At 40.2% G+C, this 14,947-nt stretch overlaps 1 protein-coding gene across 1 annotated transcript in view; it reads right to left on the bottom strand.

Moving 5' to 3' along the window:
- PLG (plasminogen) overlaps positions 1–11,019 on the bottom strand; it is a 67,871-nt gene extending 56,852 nt beyond the window's left edge. Inside the window, exons 1-5 of the mRNA XM_064510175.1 lie at positions 10,947–11,019; positions 7,782–7,917; positions 6,623–6,729; positions 1,565–1,679; positions 258–421 (exon numbers count right to left, since the gene is read on the bottom strand). Coding sequence (XP_064366245.1) covers positions 258–421; positions 1,565–1,679; positions 6,623–6,729; positions 7,782–7,917; positions 10,947–10,995 — 571 coding nt within the window. The 5' untranslated portion in view covers positions 10,996–11,019. The remainder of the gene's footprint in view (positions 1–257; positions 422–1,564; positions 1,680–6,622; positions 6,730–7,781; positions 7,918–10,946) is intronic.
- Positions 11,020–14,947: the final 3,928 nt, after the last annotated feature.

Genomic DNA, 14,947 nt, shown 5'->3' on the forward strand with positions numbered 1-14,947 from the left:
CTCTTGCTAGAATTAAAACATTCATTAGGGTTTAGAGCAGGACAGTATCAGCAAAAGATTAAATATCTTTATTTCCTCTGTATTTACAAAACCACTTTGATAACCAGAGCCAGTTAGGAAAACAACCTTCGTACTGAGAACTTCTTAAATTCCAACTTCATCTAAATTCACATTTCGAACCAATCTGCAGTAATTAAAGAAGAACGTATGAATAATAACACCTATTTGAATACATCTTCCCTGAAAAATAAATATACCTTCTTTGCTGTGTGTGTCCCGACCTTCACACTCTGGGATGTTACAGTAATCAAATCTGGTAGCAGGATCTGTTGTGTAACACCAGGGTCCATTTTCATCCACATCAGGATTTCTGCAGTAGTTTTCTTCCAGCCCTGCACTGGGGTGTTTTTCAGGAGTAAAACTGTAAGAGAATTAAAATGACAGGAGGGTGGGAGGGAAATGTCCAACTTCCTCAGCTGGCTTTGGCCTCTAGTCATTCACACTAAAAATGAGAGAAACGTATTTTGTTTCTTTTTGTAACCTGTAAATGAAATCTGAATATCATTCTGTAACTACCTTTATTAGTAGCCTCTTCCTAGACCCAAGTTGCCAATGAGGAGCAAGCTCAGTCTGTAAAAATAATGACAATCTCAAAGGACAATTATTAGCTTTAATACTTGCATACAGCTGATCTAGTTAGTTCCTTGCAACCTGTGGCTCTGAGACATAATTTTCTTAATGCTTCATCTACTTTAAAGATGGAGTATTTCAAGAGGCTATCCACCAAACAACTGCATCCCAAACTGCAGAGGCTTTTAATCAAGTGACCCTACATGTCTTCCTACAGCAATCCTTCCAGGGTCCCCCAAAAGGCTTTTAAACTAAAAAACCAAAACAAATGCATCCAAGTTTCATTAGAAAAACAAAAAGAAAAAATAACTTTTCAAACAGTTAAACTCCACACAGATCAGAGAAAACAAATAGAAAGGGATCATTATCCAGTTTTCCTCTTTTCCTCAGTGTCCTTGCAGACAGGCCCCCTGCTTCCACACTTGTTTCAGCTGGCTCGGTGACAGCCAGCCCTGAGAATCCCCATGCCCAGGTCCTTCTCGACCTTCAATGCTTTGCTGGATGTTTCTTCTCGACTGCTTCTGGAAGGCAGGCAAGGGGTTATAGAGCTGGACAGGTACCACTGCTCTTTCACCTGCTCTGTTTTACATCTCATATAAAAGAGGGGAATTCTGGCCCTACTGTTACCAATGGCAAAATTTTCATCATGTTTTGGTGAAGTCAGTATTCCACATTCTTAAGAGGCCCAACATTAGGCACAACCTCTCTAGCTGAAGATACACCCTTTTCTTATCCAGCGCATCGCAGTTCTCTGCCAGTAGAGTCAAGAGTAACAACAGGAGAGATGAAGAGAAAGTTGTGTCTTTTGAAGTTACCTGAGCACCAAACAACTCACTTTGATAACAGGCACTGTAACATTATTTGTATGCATTGAATAGGGGCAGCTTGGAGAAGATTCAGAACAGCATAGAGACAAATATAAATAAGGCCATACTTTGGTTTGTGGGGGGCTTTTTCAGCCCACTTCTGGCATGGAATACCCCTCCGAGTTTTGGCTTCCATTCCTCTGTAGTCCTTCCCATTTCCTCTTTTACACTGTAGGAGGTAAACTGAAATGGAATTGGCTTTGTTGGTTCAACAGTGTCACAACATTGCATCTCTTGGAACTGAGCATTTACAGATTCAACCATAAAGCTCATCACTTTAGACATTTACCCATGTTTTGACCTTCTTGTACATGCAAATACAGAGATATGATTCTATAAAATATTCAAAGCCAAATCAGTTAGCAACTACTAAGGAACTCCAGAGGAAAGTTTCTGAAGTATTTTTATAAAGGTAATAAAATTAAGTTAAGAAAACAGATTATAGCTTTTTTGACTGTATGACATGCACGTTTATATTATCATATTACTGGGATAAAAAGGAAGGTCTTTTCACCAACAGCTGGAGGAACTTTGAAATGTGTTGTTCATAACCACATTTGTAGTATGGGTATTATGCAATTATCCATTCAAGTCAAAGACTTTTTAGTTATCAGAATACGTGTCACATAAATGAACCCTACGCCTTCAATTCCTCTTAGCCTCGGACTCCCAGATACTTTCTAATGGTATTCCAAGGAGAGGTAACACAAAGTACATAGATCTCAACTGCTGTTATTAACAACACAGACTGAAAAAAACTCCAGTTATTGGGAAGTGACCTTCATTTCCCCTTCCAGTAATTTGTATCCAAAAGAAGGCTCTCCCTAAACCCCAAAAGGTCAAATGTAGATGTTAGAGCAGCGACAGAAGACCCATCTGATCTGAAGAACTGAGCCTCATTTTGACACCTTGCAATAACTACTGCCATTGCCATGCATGGCTGGGGTTACAAATGACTGCTTTACATGTCTTATCAATAGGTACACTCCTCAGAGCTGCCACCTGGGTTGTCAGCATGCTCCTGGAGTGCCCAGAAGTCTTGCCACTGCTGCTTCAACACTGATACTCCAGTAGCAAGTCCCAGCATAGCCATCTCTGAGTAGCATTAGCCTTGCCCATGGACTTTCTGCTGTTCCCAGGTACCTCCTAAATGATTTTAGCCTATTTAAATAAAAAGGTAGGACACATCTGATGCCCAGGATGATGAAGGTTCTGCATAGGTGGGTCAGGAATGAAGGCAAGGCACATGGAGACCACCACAGATTTAAGCCATGGTATTTCATCCTTCTTAAACAGCATTTTTAGTGGCAAGGCTTATTTCTGTATGGGCCCCCAAGTCTCTCTTACTCTTCTGGCCTATATAGGACTTTGCTGTGGTGACTGTAGTCACAGAAAGTCTATCATCTTCCTCAAAAGAGTGATGGGATCAAAAGTCAAACTGTAATATATATGTCAAGACAAAATTAAGGTTCCACTGGGGAAACTGCTCCATAAAGAGGGGTAAATCTCTAATCATGTTTTTAAGGAATTCTTCCCTGACCAAGTGCAAAAACTTTCAATATTATTCCCACAAGGAGATATACAACCCAGATGCCAACTGAGCTAACAAAAAGGCCATGGTTTTTAAACTCAGAGGCAAATTAGGGTTAAAGGAGAAAGCACTCTTCAAGGCTGAGGAGGGCAGAAACATGACTGAACATCATGTAACAAGCCTAGCCCACAATATATATTTGTGCCTTGTGAATTTTTCCTACTATTAACAAGGAGGCTGACATTAAGAGAGGATTCCTTATACAGGGTTTTGCCAATAATATAGAAAAAGTGGAATTGGAACTACCAGACATATGTTCATGGAGTTTCTTTTGTAACTGCAGACAGTCCAGAGTGTGGTCTGCATACAGAACACAAAGTGTCTATGGTGGGGGGAAGTGTGAGTACATACCACTGTGTGGCCCAACACAGCCAGACAAGCTCTTTTGCTCACAGAGGGATGAACCTTTTGGTTTTGTAGTAGCTGTTTTGTACATATCTTTTGCACCCAGTCCCAAGGAAGATAAGGGCTGGCAAATACTGGTGCCAGTGTAGCTGTTAGGAAGTCCAAGCTCTAAGTCAGGTGTAGCTGAGATTGTATAGTCACCATGAGCTGAAGGGAGTGGCAGAGTCACAAAATGTTCTGGAGGTTGCTTGTTCCGAGGTAAACAGATTTCATTTTTTCTCAGCAGAAAGTAGTTTTGCTGTGAGTATTTCCCAGTACTGAGTCCTGGGGGACAGAAAACCTTTCCGGGCTTAAGAAGACTGAACATCTGTATTTGCAAATTCATTCAAGTTGTGTGACCCTGGCAGTGATGATTAGGCTGCTTCAGGAGGGAGATTGGTTATAATCTCTTGGCCTTCAAGATTCTCATTTTTACAATGTACTTTAAAAGCCTTGTGAAATATTTCTGTAGCTGAGGTGGATTGGGACCATTGCTGATACAAAATGCTGCTATTTGGATTGTCCAGAGACTACACTAATATGTAGGCAGTGGTAGCTGTTAGTTTCAGGTGGAATGAGGTAGTTCTCTATTCCTGCTAGAGAAAGATAGAGGGAAGATGACTCTACATCCTCCATTCAAAAACCAGGCACTGTGAAACTCTCCCCTGGAAAGAGAGAGGAGCCAATTCTCTGGGCTGCCAGAGCTAAAAGAATACTTATTTTCTCCTGACGCAAGCTCTCATGAAAAGATATCCCTACAAAAGCCAGAGGTAGTGTGTTGCTTAGTGACAGTATAGACAGCTGAATGGTATGCCTATGGGAGACTGTGAGTTACTCAGGTGTCAAAGGTGATTCTCTCCTGAAGTCCTTAGGAAGGTAGGAGTGGAAGATGAAAGCAGAGGTCAGGGCTACTTGGGCTTATCTTCCATGATAAGGTGGTAGAAAAGAGAAAACTTTCAGTCTCTGCTGTGGTAATACTGTCTCATGTGGTGTTTTCTTTTTCAAATAGATGTGAAGACATCGAATGTGCATGGTCATGCTGGGTCCATAGGGAAGTTCACCAGATCTGTACGCAAACCAAGGATGACCTCTAAAATCCTCCACTGCCTTTTCTATCTCCTTTGAGGATTCCCATGGCTGAGACCAGGATGTTCAAAGAGAAACGAAGCTGAGATAGGCCAGTCTGCTGCATCTGCTGCACTGGGTGACTCCAGGAAATATGTTCTACATGACAAAGTTTTCAGAGAAAACTGGGCCTCTCTTGACACAGGCAGTCACTAAATTGCTGCAGACCTTGAGAAAGCTGGCTGATAAGCAAATTATACCTGATAATTGATTAGCTGAAAATGAAGGGTCTGTGAGGCAGATGCCTTTTTTGCTGCTAATTTCTAGCTGACTTGAGCCTCAGGCATATTCGTTGGGTTATTTCAGTATATCGCCACCTTTGAAACATGGTGGCACAAAGATAAAATGGGGAGAGAGAAAATACATTACAAACAGAGGAATTTGGTAGCTGTGATCTGACTTTCAGACTGTAGCAGTACCTGTTGAAGGTCAGCTCGTCTGGCTACTGTACTGCTGGCATAGCAGCTTTCAATGGGTTGATAGCTGTTAAATATCAGTGAGATTTGACTTCTGCTCAGTCTGCAGTGAGAGCTGAAGGGAGCCAGCCTCTACTCTTAGAAAGTCAGGAAAGGTCTCCCAGTCACTGAAAGTGACTAGTAACTCTGCAGAAGGGCTGCAGACAAAGGTGCCTGCTCTGAGAGCCTTTTGATAAAAATAACTCTAATAGTGTTTCTGCCTTTAAACCATGAAGGAGTCTGACCATCATAATACTCAAGAACCAAGCCATATATTGCAAAGCCCATCATTATTTTTCTATTTTTTAGGGGCTCTAGTAATTCATCTGAGCTAAGTATAAACTGCAAGATCAAGGAAATTCATGAGAAAATCCACTTAGCATAGGAAGATACCAAGGAACACGTGTTGTACCATTAGAATAAAATTTCACTGGTTAATAATCAGCTAAAGGCTAAGCTAATAACTACTGAAGATACTTGTTACAATCTGAGTTCCACATGGTGCCAAGAACCTGGCAGAAGAAATAGCTCATTAAAAAATGCTGGTTAAATATTAACATTCTAACTTTTTGTCATGTTTGGGCCAGATCTTCAGCAGAAATTAATGAATTCATCAGAATTATATAAATTTATACTAGCTGGGAATCTGGACACAAACTGCTTTCTCTTGAAAACTTTGACATGGTAAAATGGACCTGCACCATGATTATTCATGCAGTTTAAGATTTCTGAATATTTTCAGACTCTTTAGAGTTGTAAAGACCCTAAAAATCAGTGTCTTCTTAAATGGGCTGAAATGTTCCCACAAGAAATCTTCACTATTATCTTACTTATTCTTATTTCCCTAAACAGTAATAGAAGCCTTCTTCCTCCTAGAAGACTCACTAAAATTAGTTTGCAACTGTATTATATATGTTCCCATGAAACTTATGGAGACAGTCTCATTATAAGAAATGTCTTTTTCCTGCTACATAGCATCTATTCAGAACATGGAAAAATATTAATTAATTCCAAAAATACTCTTAAAACTAAAGCACTTATCTGAGCCTGGCATACAAGAATTGAGCACAAATAAGACAACTTATAAAACATGGATATTTCATTATTATTTTTAAAAATGAAATATAAGTAGATAAAATATTTCAGTCAAATAATTCTTCGAATTATTACAAAATCAGAGAAGTAGCTATATAAAAGTGTGTAATCCTATAGTGTTGAAATTTCATATGACCAAGGATTCCACTAGCTCCATGAAGCAGAGGACTGCAGATACTTAACGGGAAGAGAAATGCATGATTTTTGCTTTGAGGTATATTTATTCTGCCTGTTCCCAATACCACATGACTAAAAGAGTCTGGACTGAATTCAGCCCAAGTTAAGCATAGGAATCCTTGATGCTATATGTGAAATTTTCTGCCAGTTTCAGGCCCGTTCCTAACGAGTGAAGGCCCACCTCACTGAAACTGTGACTATCTGCATTGTTTTTCTCCATCACTGCAGCAGAGAATTCAAGGATATAGTTTAAATAGGCTTAACACATGTAATAGCGTAGCATCATAGTATATACATACTTTTCTTCTCATAAAGCATTGTATCTGTGCTGTTGAACATCACTGTTGTTTTGGTATTTTCAGCCAATGTTAAACACTGTTGCTTTTTCCTGGTGAATAGGAAGGCCCTGTTGAAATTGAGAAGAACACGTGAAGTAATGTTATTAAATCAGTTCATATTATTCAACTTGCAATTAATTTTCTGTAAGTTATTTTTTTTCTAGTACTTCTCTGTATCCACTTAGATCTTTCAAATAGTGCACTTTAGAGATACTCAGTAACATTTTCTATTGATCTGAAGTGGCTGACTTTGTCAGGAGGTATGACTACAGGACTAAGTTACTGAGTGGGAAGCTAGGTACTGCATTTGCGAAACATTATCAACAGCAGTCCAGCTTCTCGAGTTAGTGCCTTTCCCTACAACAAATTAAAAACATCTTCATGAAACACAGCAACATCCAGCTAAAGAGGTGTAAGCAGCTTTCTGTGTAGCATTAGATGAGAACAGAAACTTGGGTATTTACCATAGAGTGATTAATACACTTGTGAGTCCATCCTCTAGTTGACCTAGTGGTAATTTATAGGCGGAGGTAAGCCATAAGCGAAGGCATAGGTGAAGCCATTGCAGGCAGGGCTGCAGCAGTCTCTCACTGGATCACTGATGGGTGCAGACGGTGCCTCCAGCCCAGCAGGCTCAGTTGCCTGAACTGCCACCTACTCTCTCCTCTGGAGAAGAAGGCACTTTCCCAGGAGGCACTTCCCATGAGCCAGCACCTGGGTGACAGTGCCCTGTGTCCCTCGGGTGCTCTGAACTTGCTTTACCCAAAGGTGTTCGTGTAAAAACTGTGAAGCTCCCATCCTTGTTTCTGAGTGGCATGTTTCTTAGTGGGGTGTGTAGATCAGAAGGCCTGAGAAGCCTCAATACTAGTGTGTTACACCGTTTCCAGGGGAAAAAAGTGTGTCACTTCCCAACAAGTGCTGAAATTAAAAACAGTTTACTTGATTGCCTCTTCCATATCTTCTCTTTTTAACTACATATTCCAGCTATTCACCTTCTCTGTGTTTTTCACTTTCCTTCCAAAACTCAGGGTGCACTTACTTCTGAGCAGCAGTAGAAAATGTCATTGATTGGTTATTTAGTCACACACAATGACAAAGCCTGGGATTCAACAGAAATTACCTGCAATTAAAATTTCTTTCATCTTCACATTTCTCTGCACATGCTTTTTCACTATTTGTCTCATAAGACTGTTTATTTCGAGTAAGTATCCAAACACCATCTGTTCTTAAATAGTCATCTAGTATATCTCCTTTCACTACAAGGGAAGAGAAGAAAGCAGACATTAAAAATGAAAATGCTGCAGTTAAGATAATCTGTGACTTTAAACCCCATTTTTCACATAGCATTGACAGGTGAAGTCACTATTTATTTTGTGTACTGATAAACTCTGAGGAAATTTCAGTCTCCTGACACAATTACTGGAACACGATAGAAAGAAAAAATGAAAGAGAGATGTAGAGAAGTAGCTCTGAATGGAGTTATGTATGGGTTTGAAACAGACAAAAAGAAATATGAACAACAGTAAGCAACAGCGGAGAGGAGGACTTAGTGTCAAAAAAAGGAAAGACAGTGAAGCATGGGAACTGATATCGGCATTAAAGTTTTGGAGAGGCATGAGTTGGGAGGATGTGAGATTATGACCTCCCACATGGAACGTGCAGTCTCTACAGTTTTATTGGTCACTGGATGGTTTGGTTGTCCTCAGGTGTCCTGCATTGGAGCAAGAAGCCTCAATCATAAGATGACTACATAATCTTTTACAATGACCACTGTTTTGTTTGCTAGGTAGACTTAATAACAAATCTGTCTGATTGTATCACAGCTGCAACAAATTAACCCAAGATTATAAATTAGTAAATGAATTAGTATGCATATCTCTGAAAGCTAAATGCACATAATATGCATCTGATGAACATGCTAATACATTTAACATTTCTGTGAAAAAATTAGCTCCACAATGTTCTCATTCATAAAGGAATTTGCCACCTGATTGATTTTTTCCTCTCATGTCTATAAAGATTCTACGTTTCTGCTCCTAATTTCTACTACAGTTTATTTCTGTACCTAGTATCAGATTACAGAGTTACAGCAGTGATACAGTTTAATCATTTCTTTTTTCAGGCTACCTTATCATTGACAGGCAGAGGAAATTCATTGCTGTTTTCTCTATAGAGCCCCAACCTCAGCCTCAGTCAGCAACAGGCTTTGCATTACATAAATCCATTTGCACTTTGCTCTGATCCTTTGTACAGCAACAATTAATTTCATTCTTACAGGTAGCATTGTGAACCTTTCTTTCATGCAAACACCCATATTAGGTTCAACTCATTGCAACATCACTCCAGTGTAATGCCCATGAAATAGGGCCATCCATGCAGTTGCCTACCTCCACACAACACATAAAATAAAAGGTGTTTGGGCCAATAATGAAAGTAAGATGATTAGTAGCCTGAGGGCAATCTTCTACAGCTGTTAGCAGAGATTGCTCAATGCTATAAGAATACATGTCTGAAGAAATGCCTGACACGAAGGCCTCCCTTACCTAATCCTACCTGTAGGCCGCATGGAGTACCAACAGCCTACCATTTCTCCTGATTGACTCAGCAGACAAATGTTCCCTCTCCTAGCCTTTTCCCCAAGTTAACTGGGGCCATTGCTACAGAACTACAGGGTACCAGACTAGGAAAATGTTACTTTCTAAGCTTTTCTTGGCTCATCTTAAATGCTGTGTGTCAGTCCAGAGACTTCCACTTTGGATACCATTCCATTTCAGCAACCATAAGGAATATTCATTTCAGTTGGTTTATGGACACAGGAGACTCTGGATGACATGCACAAGCTAACAGACATCACAGACCAGCAGAAGCTTAGATAAGGGAAAAGAAAATGTGATGTAAATTGTCTTAAAAGGACTACAAAAATGTAAATGAAAAAAGAATAAATGAATTTCAAAATGGAACAGAGAATGTATTATTCTAGCCAAAATTTATAAAGTTGTATATTTATATATCTTTATATAGATATATCATGAAATAATATTATATATATATATATATTTATTTATATATATATATATATATATATATATATATATATATATATATATATAAAGTCCAAGTCTTTATAAATCCACATGACACATAAAAATTAAATAGAACATTCAAATATATTGGCGCAAACCAATTTGTTCTTTTACATACGTATCTCTTTGGAACTGACCAGTAGTAAACAAGAAGACATAAAAGATGGTTTCAATGCAGTTTCGTGGCCCATTACTTTGGAGCAAGTGAGTTAGAACTGACAGCAATGAACGAATATAAATATCTATAGTAGCTGCCTTTTATAACCCAACAATCATACAATGATACATCCTTGTTATTCGATGTCATATTATATCACTGAGCTATTATAAAATCATACAGACTGTGTTCCTATGATTGTAACAATATTTTTAAAAAGCATTTAAGCACTGTATAATCACATGCAATGTTAAAGTACCAGCAGAATATGATATCTGATTGAAATCTACTGTATATGACACATGGAATATTTATTGATAGAGTTTGTAGATATGCTTGAAATCAATATATCATCTTTAGAGGGCCTCTTATCTTCTTTAGGAATTGTAAAATGTATTCTCGACTTACCTGTGGAAAAACTGATCTAGGTTACTAAAGACTGAATTTTCACCTATTGCCCCCAAGGAAAGAAAAGTGTTTGGCAATAGAAAATGTGAAATTGCTGGAATATAAAGGAACTTTTTCATTTTCTTTTAGATTTTGTTTTGAACACTGCATTTAAAAACTTGTACACCTCTACTATAATGGATCAAAATCAGGATCGCAGTGCTCAGCAATGCTTGGCAGGAAGAACAGCTCTGGGATACGATCCCAAGCCTGCTGGAATTAGAGGCAGCAATCTCAGGGCTACGGTGGGCTTTGTAGCAGGCTTTTGGGCTACTTTCCAAGGGTGCCCCCAGTCCCGGCCATTCGGCAGGGCTGGAGGAAGCAGTTTCCTCTGCCCGCAGACAGTGAGGACTGGACCGCTGCTCTTCCGCTGCCTCTAACAAACACGACCCCATCGAGCCCTCTCCTTTCAGGGGGACGCAGCAACCACAGCACTCAGTTTGCTCGACAGCAACCCTCGCTGGCTAGCCACCCCGACACCCAGCGTCATCCAGCTACGTGGAGACACATGGATTTTGGGACCTACCTGCATGACGTGGAGCTTGCAAGTGTTTGGTCCCCATCTCCCCTACTCAAGTGGAAGGCAAAGGACTCTTACCTGAGCTGAGCAAGAGAAGAAAGAGAAAGGCAGCTTTGCTAATCCCCATTTTGGCCCAGCTGGTGGGTGCTGGAAGTTGCGTGTGTCAGTGCACAAAGTTTTATTGACTCACACTGGAGTGAGGCGGCATCAAACAAACAAGACAGTCAGGTTAAGTTAATCATTCTCCCACTCTGTGACCCCCTTTGCCATAGTATGGATGTTCAAACAACCTTGAATTGGATATATTACCAAATAGGACTCAATCATTTGTACTGGATGCTGGGAAATGTGGAGGCACGCCCTCATTTTGCCTGGCATGTTTTCATTTTCAGCTTGCCAGGCCTCACTTCACTGAGGTAAAGATGGGGATAATGTCGGCAGAAAGCATGGGAAATATCTCCAGAGAGAATTTGAATCTGTGCCGTCTTGTCTATGCAGCTTAGGTCCCAAAGGTATGTTCAGGCACACTACCCTTGCGAGGTGGGAACTTGTAGTTTACGCCATTGTGTGAGCCAGGCCCCAAAACCAGACCGAGCTAAAGCTAACTGTGTCTCAGAGTTTCTTTTGGCAGTCTCCAGTGTCCTTTACCACCACAGCTCTTGGGGCCCCAGGGGACGAGGTGGCAGATACCCAGGCCTTCAGCACTGAGGGTGTCCCAGAGAGGACTGTGACAATAAATTCGACATGACCAGTGGCCTTCCTGAGTGGGGACTATGAGCCTGCACACCCTGCCATCCTAGCGCCGTTGTGCGGCCTGAGACCTCTGCTAGCACCTCCCCGCTGCACCATGCCCTCCAGAGACAGCACCTCACTCCCAGCTGACCCAGAAATTCAGGAAATTACACACACGTGCTATTTTATAGGGCAGGTGTACCTCCAGCAACATCTTTCATTGCAAAGAGCAAAGTGACTCTCTGAGCATGCGCGCCTGCTTTTAATGACAGATGGCTTCTTAAGCAAAACAAGACATGGATAATGCTGCCCTGTGTTTTTTGTGGTACTAATGCAACATGAATGTGCTTCCTTGATACTCTTCCTATATTCTTCTTTATCTTGATTCTCATTCAATTTGCAACAGCATCTCTGAAGCAAAGGCTGAGTAAGAAACAAAATTAATCTGAAATGAAAGAAATACCCTACCTTATCCTCCAATATAACAAGACATCTTCAGTCTTGTTTTTGCTGTGTATCTCTGACCAAAAGGATTTGCTACACAACCTGCAGTCAAAACTCCCTTTACTATCTATTAAAAGAGCAGTAAAAGCAGGAAAAAAAACAAGTTTCTATCAGAGACAGCACACATACAGAGCCAGTTGTATCAGGATCCTTGAAGGATTTTCACTCAATTACAGATACACAAACACTACATCAAAACTTCTAAGTATAATGCATTATAGTACCTTCAGTTTGACAGCACTTTTCATCTAGGCCGATCCTGGTATCATGCTTTGCATAATTGCTACTGGTCACCAAAATACAAAATCAGTTCAAGAATATGTTGCAGCAAGCAAAATTTACTTTGCCATTTCCAGTGGGGGAAAAAATGAAACTGCCTGAGGAAAATAACGTGGATTTTTGCAAAGCAGTCACAATGCGTTTTTCCTATTTTTGGCATGCAATTTATAGAACTTGAATGGTGCACTTTCAATTCATTCAATATTTTGTAACGTTTGAGGGGGCCTGGGTTTCTAAGGAAACAAGTCTTCCCAAGACCTCAAGTTGCCTGTTCCTTCTGCCATAATCACTTCTTGAATGTATCATCCAACTTCAATCACATCTGGCAGATTTAGTTTACAAGATCTAGTTCCTGCAAGATTTGAGAAAATCAGTGATCAGACAGAGAAAAGAAACCACAGTTAGTCCCCCCCAAGGAAACTCATAGTGGAAACAGCTATCACTCATCTCAGCTTGGCCAGCAGCAGGTCTATACCCTGCCAGACCGCAGGACAGCAGGGGAATCCTGGCAACATCTGCCTTGTGCCTAATAAAAGCACACAAGGACATAGAAGAGATGGGGTGTCCTAAAGGCAGCTGGGCATACCCTATGGAGAGGGGCAGGGCCCATGTTGGGAAGAAGCAGGATTAGGGGATCATTTGAGGGTGAGGAAGGCGTGGGGGACCTGGAGATTTCCCAGTTTGAGGGGGACAGGAGATGGGTGAGGTCAGCAGAGGTGCAGGGGGGAAGGACTAGCAAGGGTACAAACCCATGCAGAGCAAAGCCTGGCTCATTCTGCCACCGACAGCACTACTTGCTCTGCTCTCAGACAGCAGAATGCCATAAACTGTAGATGCAGGAATTCTGCCTGAAACAACTCTAAATCTGCTGATAGATAGAACAGAAAATGCTTTTCTCTTGGCTCTTGGACAATCAAAGGTAGAGAGATCTCATGTACATTTTCTAACAGAAACCGTGGAAACCATCTTTGTTTATCAAGGCTATCCTCTAATCTGATTTTCTTTGGGAATTTCTGGAGAATGTGCTGTTCTGGTAGTGTCCAGAAGGGTGCAGCAGATGATACTTTTCTGACAAAACAGGCGACACTAACACCCAGCATAGCAAAGGTGTCACATACGCAGATGTTTGTTCAGGAGCCTGGATAATTCCCAAGTGCTTTATTATTTCCTTGCTCAGCTCACAGTACAAGCTTATAAGGAAATTTGTCTTAAGCAAATGTGTTCTTCTTTTCTTTCTCCCTTGCCTTGCCTTGCCTTACCTTTATATTAATGTAATAATAATAATAGCATGAAATCAGAAGGAAAAGAGGGTGATTCAAGACTGAAATTTCAGTTGCTGATAGAAGGAGAGCATGCAAGTGTGCAATAGGATTCAATGATCCAGCCCAGGGAGCAACTTTCAAACATAACCACCTTCCACCCTGCCACATCACAGAAAAGCTACACAGAAAATCCATCATTGTCTTTTACCTCCAGAGCTGGAACCCTCCAAGGAAACCGAGGGTCTTATGCTGGCCCTAGACAACCTTCAACACTTGGCTGGAAGCCAATGAAAAGAGACATACAGAGCACTGGCAAGACGATCTGAAAAATATTTTGGTCTTGCAGAGTAAGAGTTACTATATTAATTAGTGCACTTTCTCTATTTCTGAAAAAGGTATTGATTGTTGAAATAGAAGAGACTTAAAGCTGTTTGGTTTGAACTAGTATCATATTAATAGGCTCAGAAGATGTATTTTGGCATAGCTGGATTCCATCCAGGAAAGACAGCATTCAAGCATGAAATACAGAGAAAAAAAAAAAAGAATGAGAACAAGAAGGGAGAAAAAAGCCAAATGTAACATTCCTACTGTAAGGTACTGAAAAATATAACAAAGATTAGGATATGATGACAAAAGGCATTTATTCTGAACCAAAAAAAAAAAAAACCCCAAATTTTGAGAGAGCATGAGGCAGAGTTTGTCTAAATTATAAAAATGAGAAAGGATGGGAACACTCCCTTGAAAATGAAAATAAATATGGATAAAAATGAATGAATGGGTTGTGAACTCAAGCTATTTTTCTTTTTGAATTAATTTGGAAAAAATAACTGTAGAGCTCTATAGAAATAATAGAAAAGAAAGAATATGAATGCCAAGTGTCAGATTATAAAATATTTTCATCAAGTTTTCAGCTTGGGGGGAGACTGAGAGGTTTGTACATGCTGGTTCACTTTACATCTTCACTAGGAGACATCCTAGAGCTCTACTGTGCTGGCTTGGAATATGCATTTTCTTTTAATGATGCACAGGAAAGTTAAACAAGCAGACACTTCCAGCCACTGATTCAGTAAAGCCTGTCAATGTAATAGAAATATTTTTGCTGACCTCAGAGGGCTTTTTGACAGACCTTGTATAATATGTAAGTCTTAAAATCATGTTAAAGACTCTTGGGAGGAAAACAAATCCAGGAACACAAAAGAAAATGAACATATCTCCAAACAAGTGAGTGGGAAATCAAATATGCAGTGTCCCTCATCAAGGACAGTTCCTTCTGCAGAGAAATAATAACAGAAAAACTCCTCT

Source organism: Dromaius novaehollandiae, chromosome 3 (assembly GCF_036370855.1).
Source record: "Dromaius novaehollandiae isolate bDroNov1 chromosome 3, bDroNov1.hap1, whole genome shotgun sequence".
In the NCBI taxonomy this organism is placed as follows: domain Eukaryota; kingdom Metazoa; phylum Chordata; class Aves; order Casuariiformes; family Dromaiidae; genus Dromaius; species Dromaius novaehollandiae.